The sequence below is a fragment of the Phodopus roborovskii genome, unplaced genomic scaffold (assembly GCF_943737965.1).
Source record: "Phodopus roborovskii unplaced genomic scaffold, PHOROB, whole genome shotgun sequence".
Taxonomy (NCBI): Eukaryota; Metazoa; Chordata; class Mammalia; order Rodentia; family Cricetidae; genus Phodopus; species Phodopus roborovskii.
This window is the reverse complement of record NW_026126569.1, coordinates 62,124-79,132: the sequence shown is the minus strand read 5'-3', so window position 1 is coordinate 79,132 and position 17,009 is coordinate 62,124. Positions and strand designations below refer to the sequence as shown.

The 17,009-nt window shown below is 47.8% G+C and overlaps 1 protein-coding gene across 1 annotated transcript in view; it reads left to right on the top strand.

Moving 5' to 3' along the window:
• The first annotated feature begins 859 nt into the window (after positions 1-859).
• LOC127235461 (rho GTPase-activating protein 22-like) overlaps positions 860-17,009 on the top strand; it is a 50,474-nt gene continuing 34,324 nt past the window's right edge. The window contains exons 1-2 of the mRNA XM_051202765.1: positions 860-1,153; positions 14,178-14,374. Coding sequence (XP_051058722.1) covers positions 14,263-14,374 — 112 coding nt within the window. The 5' untranslated portion in view covers positions 860-1,153; positions 14,178-14,262. The remainder of the gene's footprint in view (positions 1,154-14,177; positions 14,375-17,009) is intronic.

The following is a 17,009-nucleotide window of genomic DNA, read 5'->3' as shown; positions in this document are numbered from 1 at the left end:
GGGCTTACCATACCCGGCAGACTTGCCCCTCCCTCTTGGCCTCCCCCGCCCCAGACTAGCCTCTCCCACCTATTCTGGGCTGCTTCAGAGGTTTTCCCAGGAGCCCTCTTTCCCTTGTAGCTGCTCAAATGCCACTGGGATATTTGAGACTCAGCGGACACGACCCACATAAAAAGCTGTGGAGGGGCTGCATGGGGGAACAGGGACAAGAGGCATTTGGAGGAGGAAGAAGATTATAACAGCTGGAAAGAACCAATCCTAGGCTCGGTGGGTAAGAGCACCAAGTGAGGGGGGTCACAATCCAACAAGTTCATAGGGCACTCTCAAGGAGGGAGCTACTACCATGCAGGGGTCAGAATTGTAGTATTTTGAGGAACTGGCTTCATAGCAAAAAAAGAAAAAAACCAAGTTTACAGCTAGGATGTACTCAGGCACTAGTTTCTGTCCCCTTACTAAGGAGGTGGTTGATACCTCCAGCAGGACTCTTTCTGCACGTATAGTCGCTAAGGATGTGAGCAATACCAGAATACCTACTCCTTCCAAGAAAGCAGTGAGCTGAGACGCCTGTCCCTTCCAGCTGGGTTTGGAGGGTTCTCGCCACTCCCTCGCGTGAAGATCTCTACTTAGCAGTACGTGCTAGCCCGGCCAACAATGGTGTTATGTGTGTCCTCTACTTTCTTGGTGGCTGGCTGGCTGGCTGGCGCACCAGCTCTCCAGGACCTGGGGACTTCCAGCCAGCTGCAATCTCCACTGGGATTCAGATGGCCCCACCCACCTGCCCGCCCTGAAGCCCAAGACCCCGCCTCCTCCTACAGGAATGGGTAGCCCCAGCGAACACGATAGCCTGGCGGGCCCCGCCCTGGCCAGTGATTGATCAGTAAACATCGCTGTGGCTTTAATGGTCCACTTGGATGGAAATTAATTCTGGAATGGATTAATAATGCATCAGGATTTATGTAGTCCAAGGCAAGCTGGAGCCAGGAGAGGGAGCCGAGGGGGTGACGCCAGTGGCCCCGGGGGCTCCAAAGAGCTAGGCATGAAGGGCCACTTGCCAAGAAGAGAAAAGCAAAGCGGATGGCAGCATGATCGGCCCAGCAATTGTGGCCAGGCGGCTGCAGCATGCTGAGCCCAAAGATCAGACAGGCCAGGAGGGGTAAGTACAAATTCCTGCGGATTTCTAGGCACACAGCGTGTATCCCCTGGCAAATGCTGGGACACTGAAGGAGCTGTCCTGCCAGGTTACAGGTGGGGAAGGTATCCGGGCTGTGACACCTGTACAGTGAGTGGCTGCCGTGAGCCTATGTGCCTGCAGTTCTGGTGAGATTGGGGGTGGGGTGGGGGCTATGGGGGGATCAGACCTGAGACAGCACAGGGCAGTAGCTATTTTAAGTGTGTAGGTGGTGAGCACCTCCAGCCTACGGTTTTATGTTTTACAACCCCTCTGCCGTTATAGGTAAACAGGTGACAACTGGGGGAAAACTTGGCTTTTCACTCACAGTAAAAGTTGAAATGACCCTAGCAGGGTTAGCAACACCCAGGCTTCTGCAGAGTTCTGTTCAAGTCTGAGGCCAGCCCGCTGAGAGCAGCCCCCATCCCTACCCCCAGCCAGCAGGGGGGGCAGAAGTGGAGTGTGTCTCATGCCTACCTTTATGCCAGACCGGTGGAGCTGTGAAATGCACTGCTGGAAAGGCGGTGGGGTGTGGTGGGGCGGGGTTAGAGCAGACACTAAAAATCCAATAAAACAAGAGATAGTAATCTCTAGTTCAGGACTCAGCCATCAGCATGGGTCCCAGCAGAATAGCCTCAAGACCCAACCACTAGACAGGAAAAGAGACAAGCATTTCCCCCAGACAGCAACTTCTTGGCCAGGAGTGAGGTTGCATCTGATGAAAACAGCTGTCTTTGAAGAAATGAAGCCACTTTTTCAGATGGCCAGTGCTTGGCGACAGTCTGCCTTCTAAGCACAGGGGATCAAGATGGGTCTTTGGAGATGGGTGGGGCATGGGAGTGCTCCTAGGAGGCAGCTGTGTGCGAGGGTGGAGGGACTGGGGATCCCTGTACCTCCTCAGGGATGCCTCATTTCATTAGCACATTGAAGGCACTTGGGTGACTTTCCAGTGTGTTCAGTGGCATCCAGACTTCTCTGTGGGTTGTTGGAAAGGAGTATAATGTGGTAGCCACTAGTAAGCAAAGGATAGACTTGCCTGGCTCTACTGAGAGGTGGAGGCATAATCTAAAGATGGCCAGGGGTGAGCCAGGCCAGATCCCTGTAAGCAAGCCATTTCTCTCCCTGTTCTTCTGTCTGAAGACACAGCCACTAGTCACACGAAGCTAATGAGTACTTGGCATATACTGGTCCAAAGAAGAAGGTACACACAGGCTTAAAATGACTCTGTTAACAATTATTGGATAACATATTGAAGTGACAATACTTTTGGTGGGTTAAAGAAGCACATTATTAAAGTTAATCTCACCCATTTTTCCCATTTTCATGCTCTGAGTACAACTACTGGGTTATTTCCATGGTCTACATGCTCATGTTCAACCTTTTCTAGAATCATGTTGGTCTGGAATGAGACCAGTGCTTCATTCGGCAAAGGGCCCTGTGTGTGAAATCCCAAACTTCATTACTGTGTGTGTGTACGCATATGCATACATGCGTGTCTGTGTGTGTGTGCATGTGTACGTGCACAGACCTATGGAGGTCAGAGGTCAGCTTCAGGTGTCTTCTATTGTCCTTCATTTTATTCTTTGAGACAGGGTCTCTCGCTGAACCCAGAGCTCACTGATTTGGCTAGACTGGCTGATCAGGGACCTGTCTCTTTGCCTCACCCTCGGCCCACAGACACACACCACTGTGGCCAGCTTTGTGTGTGGTGTTAGGGATGACCAGCACTTTACCCACTGAGCCATCTCCCATTAACAGCAGCCCTTTCTCCCTTCAGGAATATTAGGAAATGTTGATCATTCTAACCAAAGGTGTTACTGACATCCTGTAGGTAGTGCCCAAGGATGCTCCTAAACACCCACAGTGCCTAGCACTCGGAATTATCTGATCTCAAACGCCAGAAGTGCCAAGATCGAGGAGTCCTCTCTACTGGGCATGTGATGATTTAAGCTTCTAGTGCAGTTTTTCAGGCGCTAATATGGGAATTGGTTGCCTACAGATCTGTCTGACCATAAATCCTGAGAAAGACTTTCTGAGAGCATGGGTTACACTGGGGTTTCTGTGCACAGGGAGCCAGGAGGTGGCCAGAGTGGGCTATGATTCTTGATCTGTAAACTGAGGAATGACAGGGAACTGAGCAGGGGCAGGATGGCAGAGGGAGGCTGAGCGTACTGCTGGAGTGGGGAGCAGTACATGTATTTCCCCAGTGTCACATGTGTGGTGTGTATGTATATGTGTGCATGTGCGAGTGCACGTGTGTGTGTGTGTGTGTGCACGTGTGTGTGAACCAAGTTAGACATGTAGCCTGTTAGGAAATACACATCCATGTGCCTCAGAGAAATTGGGCTCTGGCAGATGGAAGAATTTTGGTCATCAAAATTTACCCCTATTTGAAACGTTCAGCACTAGGATGGGATCTGTGTGACCACCTAAGAGCCTTCACAACACAAACACCTAGCCCTGCTGTCCAGCCGCTGTCTAGATAGACTCTTTCAGGCCACACCTATGTGGAAATACGCCCAAGTGTTGTTTCACGTGGAAAAGATCAGGGTTCCTCTAGAGGAAAGTTAAGAAGCTCAGACCTGGACAACAGGCTCAGAGGGCTTTGGGGGTCTGGCTGGAAAGCAGCTCCTCTGGGCTGTTTGTTGATACCTGGGCTTCTAGGGTTGCTTCTCGGAAGCCACTTTAGATGCTAATGTTTTGACAAGTTTCAACCCCGAAGGGGCAGATAAAGGTGACCATGATCATGAAGGTTGTCTTTATCATCTCTTTGTAGGGATAGGGGTAGAAGGTATCAGGATTAAGAATTTCCCAAAAGCCTCTCTGTCAGTTACCTAACTGTAGAACTGTCTTAGTCTATTGCTATAACAGAATACCTAAGACTGTGTAGTTCGTAATGAAGAGAAGCAGGTATGACAAGGTAGCTCAGCAGGTGAAGACACTTGCTGCCAAGACTGACGATCCGAGTTCAATTCCCCAAATGCACACCGGCAGAAAGGAAGAAGCAATAAAAGTCATACTCAAACCTCTACACACACTAAGAAAAATAAAAAAATAAAGATAAGTACATTTTAAAGGAAACAGTTTTAAAAAGACTTTTTGGCTTACAGTTTGGAAGTCTAAGAACATGGTCCTAACATATTCTAGGCTCCCAGTGAGGCATCATGGCTAACAGCAGAAGACTGGAGTGATCATGTGTAGAAAGAATCGGGATATGTGAAGGAGCCTGCTGGGACGTGCTAGGCGCATCATAACCCGTTCTCGCCATAACTAACCCCCTCTCTGGGAAGTACTTTGATCTCTTCATTATGACATAGCCTCAGTGACCATTATCTCCTAAACCATCACCTCTTAGAATTGTCGCATTGAGAAACTGGGCTTCGCCACCTGCTTTGATAGAAAGCATAGCCAAACCACAGCATGAAGCAGGTCAACTGACCTTACCTGGGTGGGTTCATCTTCCAAAACCTTACAGGCAGATGAGGCAGGCGGACAGGCAGAGTAGGTAGGCAGGCAGGCAGGCAGGCAGGCAGGCGGACGGGCAGGCAGACCCACGCACACAGGCACGTACGAACGCACCACGCACGCGCACACCGGTGAAAGCAGGTGGTGCTGTCCTTGCTCACTTAGTTCCCACCTGTATCTAAGCTCCCAGGGCAGCGGGGGGGTGGGGGAGTGGGGTGGGTATCAGGAAATACCCTGATACCCTGTGCCCAGTGGGCATGTTTCCCACTGACCCATGTTCCCAGTACTGCTCTGCTCCCAGGGCAAGGGAGACACAGCTTGCTCTGGCCCTGCCAGCTTTCACAGAAAAAAAACAGGTTGCATTTTCTAACCCTCCACCGTGGGGCACAAGTCTGTGTACTGTTTGACACAGATAGAATGCAATTTAGAGGGAGGGGGAGCTGGGGGGGGGGGGACTCGAAACAGGGTTTCTTTGTGTAACAGTCCTAGCTGTCCTGGAACTCACTCTGTAGACCAGGCTGGCCTTGAACTCATAGAGATCCACCTGCCTCTACCTCCCGAGCGCTGGGATTACAGGCGTGCATCCCCACTGCCCTGCTTCCATTGCTTTTCAATTCTGAAAAATAAAACACAAGGTAGGGCCCCTCCCCTCGGAGTTACGGGGGTGGCTCTGGACACTCAGGAGGAACCTCGGGGACCAGGCTGTACCCTCGCACCCATCATTAATTACGCTCTCCACCCCTGTGTCCTCCATGTCCGTTCTTTAGCTTGCACCATGATGAGCACTAGTTAACCTGCAGTGCTGGGCCCTTCTACGAGGATTACTGTGTCTCTACAATTCCGCTGTCATGGGCTTGTCTTGATGACTTTTGCCCATCTTGATGCGGCTTCCTTGGGGCCCATGAACACCATTCCACATTAGTAGCTACTGCTGTGGCCTGCCCCACTGCTCAGGTCTGCAGTGTGCCTCCCAGAGCACTCTGTTCTCTGCATAGTCCGCTCGTCTCAGGCCAAGTCTTCTGGAGTCATCAGAGCCTCTAACCTGGCCAAAGCCATCATCCAAAATATAAAGTATACCCAGTTGTCTCCCCCTCCCTCCAACTAAGAATCATTCAGCACACTTCTTACAATGGCTCTGAGTGTCCCTCATGGCCAGCCACCTCTCACACACTAGTCCCAGAGTCGCTGACCTTCTCCCCCATTTCTGTGTTCCATGAGTTCCCTCTGGACTTCCTCTAACAGCACATTCACACATAAGCACACTCCTCTGAGAGCTGTTCACCCCCCCCAGCCTTCAGCCCCTCCCACGGGGCAATCCTGCCCCACCCTACTCCAGTCTGGGTCCCTGCCCCAAGCCCAGGTCACCTTTGCTCTTCGGCCTTTCCTTCCGGTTGGGAGTTACATATTTCTGAGAGTGACTTTTAAACATGTCGCCTGCACTGGGCTATAGGCTTCATGGGGGTGGAGACCAGTTTTCTTTTCGAACAACATTATGCCCTCAGTGCCTGGTAAGCGCTCCGAATATATTTTAAAATGAATCAGTCTGTCAGTCATGGGGAGACATTGGCTTAGGGGGCTTCAAACTTGTCTCTGCTTTAACTCATTGAGGTTCTAAGGAAAATCCGTCTTTACCCTTGACTGTGTGCGCTACAAATATTTACCAGTCTACAGCTGCCCTTTAGTTGTATATTAAAGGTTGTTTTTTAATTTGACACTTCAAGTTTTATATGGCATCACCAATCCTTCAAGTACTTTCCCTTTGGAACTTCTGCCTTTGTTTGGAAGTGTTCAGAGTAAACTTGCAGCTCTTTTCTTCAGAAGAAACAGGTGAGTGAGGCTGCATTAGCTGTGGCTAACTTCCCAGGAGCCTCATGAGTAGACAGCCAGGCTACTGCGGGGTGGTAAGAGGGAGCTGGTGGGTAGGAGAAAGTCTTTTCTGTGGATTTGTCCTTAGGACTTTTCCCCACAAGACAGTACACTTATATTTGTTAAATTCTGCAAAGATGCAGGCATTTTTTGTTGTAATTCTTTAATTCTTATGGCTACAAGTAAAATGAAGTGCCCTTTGCTGTCGTTTTGAAAGGTAGAGGAAAATGGTGTGTCCTGAGCAAACATGGTGGGGCTGGCATTCATGTTTGTCTAGTGTTAAATCCTTTTGCTTGTCCTTAACCCAAACTGTTTATAGACCTCTGTAAATCGCCCTGCAGGCCTCAGGCTATAGTTATAAAAAAAAAAAAAAAAAAAAAAAAAAAAAAAAAAGGTAATGAAGTTGAAGAAAGAGCCTGCAGTCTTTAAACAAACATTGAATGTAGGCAACTGATACAGTGTTTAAGACTGGGAAAACAAGACCTAAAGGAGAACTAAACAACGGTAAAAACAAGATCAACTCCAGGAAAACAAAGAGTGATATCCAAAAAAGGAGAAAAGCAGTGATGGTGTAATACAGAGCTGGGAGGAGACTGCCAATCACAGGGCAGCGATGCTAGAAGTTGTATATATTGATCTAGTGCAACTTGCAACATGACTGTATGGGCGCAATGAGGAGGGTGTGTGTGTGGGGTGGGGGTCAGGGAAGTTCCTCTTCCACAGTTAAAAAGTCAATAGATAGCACTTAGAAAAGAAAAAGCAAGACATGTCAATAAATCAACACTATCTAAAAATGTGCTAACCACTAGGGGGAAAAAACTATAGTCATGTGTCCCCTGTGACAGGGAAACATTCTAAGAAATGCACTGTTAGGTGATGCCAACATCACATACCTAAGCGGCATGGCTCAGCCTACTTCTCCTGGGCTACAACGTTATGTAACATTTTACATATGATTGAAGGCAATTGCGAAACAGTAGTCATATACACCACAATAAAATATAGTGTGAAAAACAAATGTCTACAGCTGTTCAGAGCACTTACTGTACATGGAGACAGTTATGACTAGAAGTTGCCCTGGGTGAGTCAGTGAGTGATTGCAGAGTGAGTGTAGAAGCCCAGGATGACACTGAACACTAGATTTAAATGAAAAAACGTTTTTCCTTCTTTAATGTAAATTAACCTTGGCTTGTCATGACATTTTTACTTTGTAAATTTTTTTAATTTAACTTTTTGCCATTTTTTTGACAGCTTTAAACACAAATACATTCTAAAAGTGTACCAAAACATTCTTTGTACCCTTTTATATTAGCTTTTTTTTCTGGTTTTAGTATACTCTAGACTTTATCTTAAAAACTAATGGACAGGGCTAGAGAGATGAGTTGGCCATTAAAGGCTAGGTCACACCCAAAAACTAACACAGTCACACACATCAGCCTATACTGGATGGGCTCATTAATGTCACTGACTTCTACCTGATTTACAAAATATTGTGTACAATGCAGGTGTGCAGTGCCCTCAGAGGCCAGAAAAGGGTGCTGGGTCTCTTGGAATTGTAATGACAAGCGTTTGTGAGCTGCCATGTTTATGCTGGGAACGGAACCCAGGTCTTCTGCAAGAGTAGCAAATGTTCTCTAGTCCCCAGTCAACTGTTTAGAAAAAATAAGTTTAGAAAAATATAGGTACTAAGTATACAAGTAACACACAAAATTGGTTTGTTAATATTAGCATCACCAAAAACTCATGAGCAATATGTTTTACATAACCTTTGCTATGTCACTAGCTTTGAAAAATGTTTCATCTTTCTAACAATATGGTACCACAAGTACATGTGACCAAGCTATTGTTGTACATCACAGGACTATACAAAGATAAAAAGTAGCTTCCTCTAGGGGTAAGGATACAGATGAGGAATGCAGGCTCTGGAGTCATGCCCAAGGCTTGTGGGATTACTTGAGATGTTGCCTAGGAACCATCACCTAGAAGCCAGCTGACTCATCCCAGCTGACTAGGGAACTGTTCAGAATCCTGGAGGTTTCTGTTCTGAGGACATCATGGGGATTCACAGCCCCCCTCTGGTTGCTTAGTTCAGAGTGGAGTGCCTTCGCAGAATATGCCTATGATGACCCGCTGTTGCCTATGCCCAATACACTTCGGGTTTCTAGGAGAGATCACATTTATGGCCTGAGAGTAGAGCCACAAAGAAATTATATCACATAGGTGATGTGGCATCTGGCTTTGGCTGTATCTCAGAGAGGGGCTAGAAAACAGCAGAGAGTTTCCTAAGCTGTACCAAGGAAGGGGTATGTGAGAGCTGTGGAGGAGCTCAAGGCAGGAACCTAAGGGCACAGATGCTTGCTATTCCATGTGGGTTACCTCTAAATGGGGAGCTCACTCACAGTCAAGGGGTGCAGAGGAAACCATGAAGGAATACCGTTTGGTAGCTCACTCTGACTTGTTCATGCTCAGATATATGCCTTCTTCTATAACCCAGGGCCTACCTAGGGTTGGGACAACCCACGGTGAGCTAGGACCTCCTCAACAGTTAGTAAGGACCTAACTATCCTCACAGATTTGCCCACAGGCCAATCTGATCAAGGCAAATTCTTCAGTAAAGGCTTTCCTCTCAGGTGACTCTATGCTGAGTCAAGTTGACACAGCTAAGTAGGACACAGGATACAGGCCAGAGTTCAGTCAAGTGTAGAGACCTCACAGTCAGGATCCTAAAGGAAAGAAGGAAGCCCACAGGTCTCCTCCTTGACACTACTGCTGATGGCTAATTCTGCCCTGTGACAGATGTGCCCAAGCTTATGTCTTCTGCTGCTGCCCAGATGTCTACCTCACATAGAGGAAACACTGTTTCCTAAATGTGCCTTCCAGAACTAATATGAAGTTACAGAAGTGTTCATATCAGGACAAGCCCAGGGAGTCCAATTAGAGAAGATAAAAGCTCCCAATTCGAGGGATTTGAATGATAGCAACCATAAAGAACATTGTAAATAGATGTGTATGTAAACTGTTGTTTAGAGGTTTTGTCTATTTCTACTTTTTTTCTTCTGAGATATAACTTCCATACATGGCTCTCTTTTCTCTGTGTTTTCAGTTATCTGTGATCAACCATGTTCCAAATTAAATTTTAAAAAGAAGTAAGCTGGGCATTGGTGGTTCATGCCTTTAATCCTAGAGCTTGGGAAGCAGAAGCAGAGGAATCTCTGTGAGTTCAAAACTAGCCTGGCTGGTCTACAGAGCAAGTCCCAGAACAGGCTCCAAAACAATACAGAGAAACCCTGTCTCAAAAAAAAAAAAAAAAAAAAAAAAAAAGTCTGGAAGTTGTTAGTTAGGCATGGTAGTGCACACCTTTAGTCCCAGCACTTGGTGTGCAAAAGTATATGGATCTCTGTGAGTTCAAGGCCAACCTGGACAGCCAGGGCTACACACAGAAACTTTGTCTTAAAGGACAAAACAAAACAAAAAACAGAAGTAAGAATTGACACATTCTAACATTTTAACTTGTGTATTGTTTTCTGATTTCAACTGTAACTTCTGTCATCTACTGTGGCATGAAACAATCTCACATCTTCTCATTGGGTCCCATGTGGGACATGAATCGTCCCTCTGTCTGGGGTGTCCAACTGTATGTACTCTGTCTCCATTAGTCACTCAGAAGACACCTTGGATGCTAGATTTGTAACCATGGTGATGCAATGCTTGTATTTATGCAATCCTTATTTTGTTTAATAATGACTCCAAGACGTGGGAGTGGTGATGTTAAACACATTAGTGTGTCAGAGGAAAGCCATGTGAGAAGGTAGATGTTACTAACTTTATCGTAAATATCTGTACACATAGGAGAAAACAGGGCCTCTATAGAATTCAGTAGTATTGGTGTTCTGATGCATCCTCTGGGGGGATCTTAGACCCATTCCCTGAGGATGAAGAGGCACTGATACACAGTAAAATGTCTGTCTTGAATGTCTCTCCTGTGTCTACCATCCAGATCAACACACAGCACATTTTCCTCAACTCCAGGAAGTCCCCTCCTGTATCCTCCCAGGGTGACTTTTCTTTTAGATTTTTATCACCATGGAATGATCTTCTTTAGCAACTTTAAATTTTGCATGAACAGAATCATGAGTAGACTCCTCCCCCTATCAACACATGCCTCACTACGCCTACATCATCTTTCTTTTCTCTTTATGGAAAGTGAGAAAAACATGGAGGTTTGTTATGTGCTGGGGGTACATGAGCTTTCCATTCACACGCACATCTCTGATTTCACTCCTGTCGCCAGCAGTAATATAAGGAGAAAGCAATTGGAGCTAAACACTCAGGGTCAGAGAACTCAGAACATCTTGAGCTTAAATCCAGGACTTTGAAGGCCAAGCAGGTTCCTCCCAAATTCAGCTGCGTCTGTGACTGGTGGGGGGAGCAGTCTCTCAGTAGCTGTCAATTGAAACCAACCAAGGGCCTGCTCCCTCCCACAGGGGCTCAGGATACCATCACCAGTGCAGGAACCAAAAGGCTAGGTGAGGTCTCACACTCCACTCCGACCTGGCCCTCTCAGATGGGCTCATGCCCACAGAGCCACGGGTTAGTAAGAATCAGTGTTAAGATTGGCCACTGCTTCCCCAGGTGGTGATGAGGGGCAGATTCTAGCAGTGTTGGCCATGGCTACAATGTATGCCCTGTGCAGGCAGGCCTGGTGATATGGAAGAATCCTGAATTTAACCTTAGATGTTACAGAGTTAGGGGCCTTCACCTCCTACGTGCATTTGGGGTTGGATATATATCTGAAAGTTCCAGCACTTTCTATGCGTACAATGATAGTAATACCCACTGTTGACGCTCGAAGAACTTACATGACTGGGGAGCTGGCATATTTCAGGAAGTGACTTCACTCATGCCCTCTATGTCCTGGGAATAGGCGTTCCCTGTCCATGCCTGCTAGGCCCCACATCAACTCTGTGCACTCCTGGATAACAAGATTCCAAAGGCCAGGCCACCTCTCCCACCATTACTTTAGAGGGACTGCGGTGCTTCCCATGCACTGGGCACAAACAATGAAGGAGTCGAAGGAGGCCACTCTCAGTGCACAGTTACCTAGAGCCCTCAGCCTTGGCCTCAGCCAACCAGGTTCCTCTACATCTGGACACTGTCCTGGGTGCCACCTGCAGGGCTGGTAGCAACTAACCAACTGGCCATAACACATGCACAGTCTCTAAGAACCAGAGTATTTGGAGCATAGGCTAAGGATATCTACTCCAATCTGTTCCCTTGCTCATGGCCTTTGGACTGCTGCTGTCCAAGGCCCATGTACCAAGAGGGAAGGCTGTTGTGTCCAGGAGACAGGCACTTGAGACTCAAGCCCCTCCCTCCTCTTGCTCTCTTTCCAAGATAAATCAGACAATCTGACAAACAGGTTTCTCTCCTGCACAAAAGATACCAATGTCTGTAATGTTATTAGACACTCAGGGCATAAGTACTGTCAGACGAGGACCAGAAGAATACCGGGTCGGCCCCAAACAACCTGAGCATTGGCCATGATTTTGTTTGAAAAGGACAGTAGTGATTTACAAGATAGACCTGAATTGGCTCAGGCCTGGTCCAGGATGCTGCTGCCTTGACTCCCTGACCCAGGCAGCTTGGGACATGCTCTACGTCTGCTGAAATCATCAGCAACCTCGGTGATTGCTTAGCCAAGGGTAGAGACTGTATTGATCTAAGCTAATGGCTTGTAGGCAGGCAGAAAATGAAATTTATAATTGATATTGAATCACATTGACGCAGCAACTGTTGGCATTCGGTGAATGGGTAGATTGGGGATGAAGCAATCAGCACTGATGGCCCCTGGGTTGGCAGTTCCCAGACAAGGTTCAGAAGGGTTCAGAAGAGGGGAAAGAAGCTTCAAGAGGCTCGGCCTGCAGAGCAGAGCATCAGTGCTAAGTATACCACTGCTCTCTGAGTGCATATGGGCAGTTTTCCCTCCATGCTTGCTAGTCTAGGAAGTGACTAGGATTAGCAATTTGCTTCTTTCTCTGAATGGAAGCTCAGGGCTCCTCCATTGAACTACCAAGCTAGAAAATACTAGAAGACTGTAGTTCCATGTTTCTAGGCTCCTGTTTGTTCTGTCTCCAATTACACATGCATCATCACCAACCTCACTGGCCCCTGACTTCTGCAATGTGGATAGAGGTTGTGGTTACAAGTCCAGCTGAGGATCCTGATGGGCGCTCAGGAATGGTTTCCCCAAGATCAAGGTTAAGATCCTAGGAGCCAACCAGATGTACTGGGTTATAGACCCTCTTCTTACCTCTTCCCCTCCCCCACCCGTGTCTATTCATTCTCCCTCTGGACCATTCTCTTCACTCCCTGGCCCTCCCTGTGCACAGCTTCCTTGCTTCATCTGCTCATTCTGTCTCAGCCTCAGCTACAGCCTTCCTGCTCCCTCGGGCTGCCTTGTCCCCCTGTGTGTGCCAAGATAACAGCAGGTGTTTACCCCCTGCCTAGCCCTTCCCCCAGAGTCTCCCAGTGCTGAACTCTAGAAAACCTCTAAATTCAAGTACTGAATAAATGGAAATGACAACTGTATGAAGTTGAACCTTGGGGTGCACATACACGGAAGTAAGACGAAGAAGTCTAAGGATCCCCTGGCCTCGGAACCTAGCAAAAAAAAAAAAAAAAAAAAAAACAGGCCAGCTGAGCCAATGAGGCTAGCTTTTAAGAATGTAATCTTTTATATTGACTCTTTAAATCTTTAAAACAATCTTTATGAAAAGTTGCCAGAATTCCCCAAGCTATCTCATTACTATTTTAAAAGTTTAAGATTTCCATTGATGGGGTTAGAAAATGTGTTTACACATTGTTACCTTGAAGTATGAGGGCCAGGCTAGGTCTCTAGACCTTGGGAAGATGAAGGACCCAGAGAAGAACAGAACAGATGTCCAAACAGAGCCCAGACAGAACACTAACAGATTAAAAAAAAAAAAAAAAAGTAGAGGCACTCAGAGCCACTGTGCAATAAATTATCTACTGCAGCCCACTCCTGGGACAGCACAGGACCCCAGCACAGCCCCTCAACCTTGGCTACAAATCGCATTAAGTTTATAAAACATCCCATTGGCCCCTCCCCCAGTGCCCTTCCATTACCTCATCCCTCTCCCCCCAATCAATCTTTCGACCTCAATACTTACCCTTTAAATCAATTCAGCTCTGAGATTTGTCTTGCTGTTTCCCCAGCCTGCTTTAAAATCTCATCGACTTCCATAAATCACTTGTGTTTCTGCTCTCCTCCTGCTGCACTTACACAGCTGCAGTCAGACCCGCAGGCTTGCTGGAGGGCACCCAGCCCCGCACATGTGGTCCAGAGGGCTGATGGGTCAGTGGCTGCTGCGGCTGGGCTACCTCGAGCCTTTCCGAAGCTCCTGAAAGTTACTGAATGTGTCCAGTGAGGTTCTCTAAAGTAGACCCGAATAAAGGACTCACGGGCAGTTTTCATTAAAGAGGTTCCCTGGCTGGTGGAGAAGTGAAGGGGGTCGGGGAATAGGACAGATTCAAGAGGAGGAATGGGACCCAAGCCATAAAAGGAGGTCTTTGCATAAGCCCCAGGGAACTCAGCTTGACCAGGGTTACCTGCTGAGGATGACATAAATTCCCAGGCACTCCTAACCCTCCCATTCAGGGTAAAACAGGCTCTAGCAGCTGCCCTGAGAATCCCCCTGGGAATGAACTGTGTCTAATTTGAAGCCCACTGGGAGGGAGGGAGCATGAAGATCCGAAAAGGGATCCAAGAGAATTTGGGCAGAGCTTCTGCGAAACACAATTTGAAAGGTATCTTGGAGCATTCTCAGAAGAATTCCTTAGCATCAGACACCACAGGTAAGTGATTGTTGGCCCACACTGAGCCCTTCTACAGGCTGAAGGAAACCCAGGCACATCCAGGACTCACCTATGGGGAGATTTGTACAACTGGCAACCCCTAACTGTGGTCCTTGGAAGGTCGATAGGTAGGCCAGCCCCAGGCTTCCTCCAGCCCAAGTCTGCTGGCTATGTCCTGTCCTGACATATGTGATCTTAGCCTGTCACCTGCCTAGTGCCTCCCACAGATGGAGACTGGTCTCTTTTTAGTTGTGAATGCAGCCATGTATGGTGCTTATCACAGGAAAAATTCAAACATCTACCCAATGAGTGATCTGTTCATGGTTGTTTTAGACATCCCGAGGGATCCAGCTGCCTTCCAAGCAGCTTTCACTTAAAATGCTTTGGTATAATTTACATAAATACTTTGAATCCATACAGTATCACAGTTCCATTCCACCCTTCACACACATGGCCTGTGGGTGGGTGGGTGGGATATATCCCCTCACAGACCTTGTTCTGTAGGAAATCTAAGACACCAAAGCCACACTGTGAAATCTTCTGTTTGGGCCTGGTGATTTTTTCCCCCTTTTGTAGAGTTTATGTTTCCTGTAATGTTCCAAGTCTTGCTTTCCTTGCGTCCCATAATAGCATTTAAACATATGTGTCCCTCCATATTTACGGGTGCTGTGTCCTCAGATACAGCTGACTGCAAATTGAGAGAAATAACTGCATTGAATAGGTACAAACTTTATCTTAGCATTGTCTCCTAAATGAAGTGGTATAATGACTACTGACATAGCATCTACATTGTATCAGGTTCTATGAGTTATCTAGGAAAGCGTGAGAGTGTCTAGGAGAATCGTGTAACTTATACGCAAATGCTGTCATTTTATATGAGGGGGTTGAGCCTCTGAGAGATTTGAAATACGCCGGGGGGGAGGAGGTCATCCCAGAATCAGTCCCAAGTGTGACAATTAATGTTTCAGTGACACTAAAAGGGGGAGATGAGAGAGGTAAGGAGTTTGCATGTTATATTGTTGACCTCAGAAGAAAGGCAGTTATGGGAGACATGAAAAATGAGGGAGCTGAGACACTGAGGAAAGCCTAATGGTATCAGGGGAGGGCACAGGACCCTGCATGGCAGTACCTACAGAGGACATCATGGCAGGGGCTGGGATCTGAGAAGGGCTATAAAGTCGTGAGGCTGAGTCCCTAGGACCCTCATGAGCCAGTGATGGTGGCTTCCTGCAGGGTTTCCATTGAGCACCTTGTTCTAACTCCTCTCTTTGAAAACTCCCTGGCTGCAAGGGATGATTGCAGAGTGTTGGGAGGCAGGAGAGGATGGTCAGCAGTGACTGAGGGGGGGATGGTGGCCCCAAGAATGGGGTTCCTATTGACTGATACGGGGAGGCCATGAGAGAAACAGGTGCCAGGACAGGAAAAGACAATTTAACGCCCAGCTTGTGCTACTGGAACTGTTGGGACAGTATGACACTTGATCTCAAGTTCAGCGTTGAACTGCACATGGATGACATTTAAATCCATGAGACAGTGTAGACAGAAGAGAGTGGATCTAAGGAGTAGCCCTAGGAACTCAAGCTAAGCCATCTGAACAATCTGGAGACAGCATGTGACACCCAGTGAAGGTGCTGTTGGGACCCGAGTGTAGAAAGTGCAGTCTGAGAGGACAGGGCCAACATGACAGTTGTCACCACCTGGCTTCCGCCCTGGCAGTCACAGGCACCTATGCTCACCAACCTTCAGCCACCCCCGCCCCAGCCCTGGCCACACATTGTCACGGTTCCTTCTCCCATCTCAGACAGACAGGAAGCCATGCCTCCCCTGTCTCCCTCTCGGGAAAGCTGGGCCGGAGCTAGTGTGACTAGGACACCTCATGCTCCCTCGCCAGACCAAGTGGCAGCATGTGGAGTGCCCAGCACAGTCTGTGCCAGGCTACTCCGGCTCGGGGCATGCAACAGTAGTGAGAAGGGGGCCAGCGAGGCCTGCGTGCAGAGGACTGTAGGGACACGTGTGCTTCTGGAACCTCCAAGTGAGGGCCTTGTCACTGCTGTGAGACCCCTGCCCCCACCCGTTGACACCTCTTTGCCTTTTGTCACAATCCAGGATGGCTTCCCACTAGCCCAAGCAACCCACCCGCAAGCTCAGCCTGAGCTCAGACTCCCTTGCTGGCACCTGTGGAACCTCCCACTCTGATTCCTTCTTCCACCCGACCTGAGCCATGCCCTTAGCCGTGGGCATGGCTAACCCTTCTTCCTATCCTTACAAGGAGTATTTCAGAAAGATGTCACCATGTTCTTTTAAAACACACGTGTGTGTGTGTGTATACATACATGTGTATGTGTATATATGCATGTCTGCATATAGTGTTGCCCCGTATAGGTCCTAAACCCCTTAACCCCCCCCCCATCTTCTTCCTGCTCACCTCACCCAAGGAGGTGCGTATTTCTATATGGCCATTCTTGCTATATCATCCAACAAGAAGCCAGAGGCTTTTGATGGGCCTGTCCATCCCGCATGCTTCAGCCTTCCCTCACGGCCTCTAGAGTGTGTGCCATCTCTCCTGAACACGCGCCACCCCTTCCATCCACACTAAGAGTTATCACAATTCCCCTCACAGTCCCTTCTTTGTCCC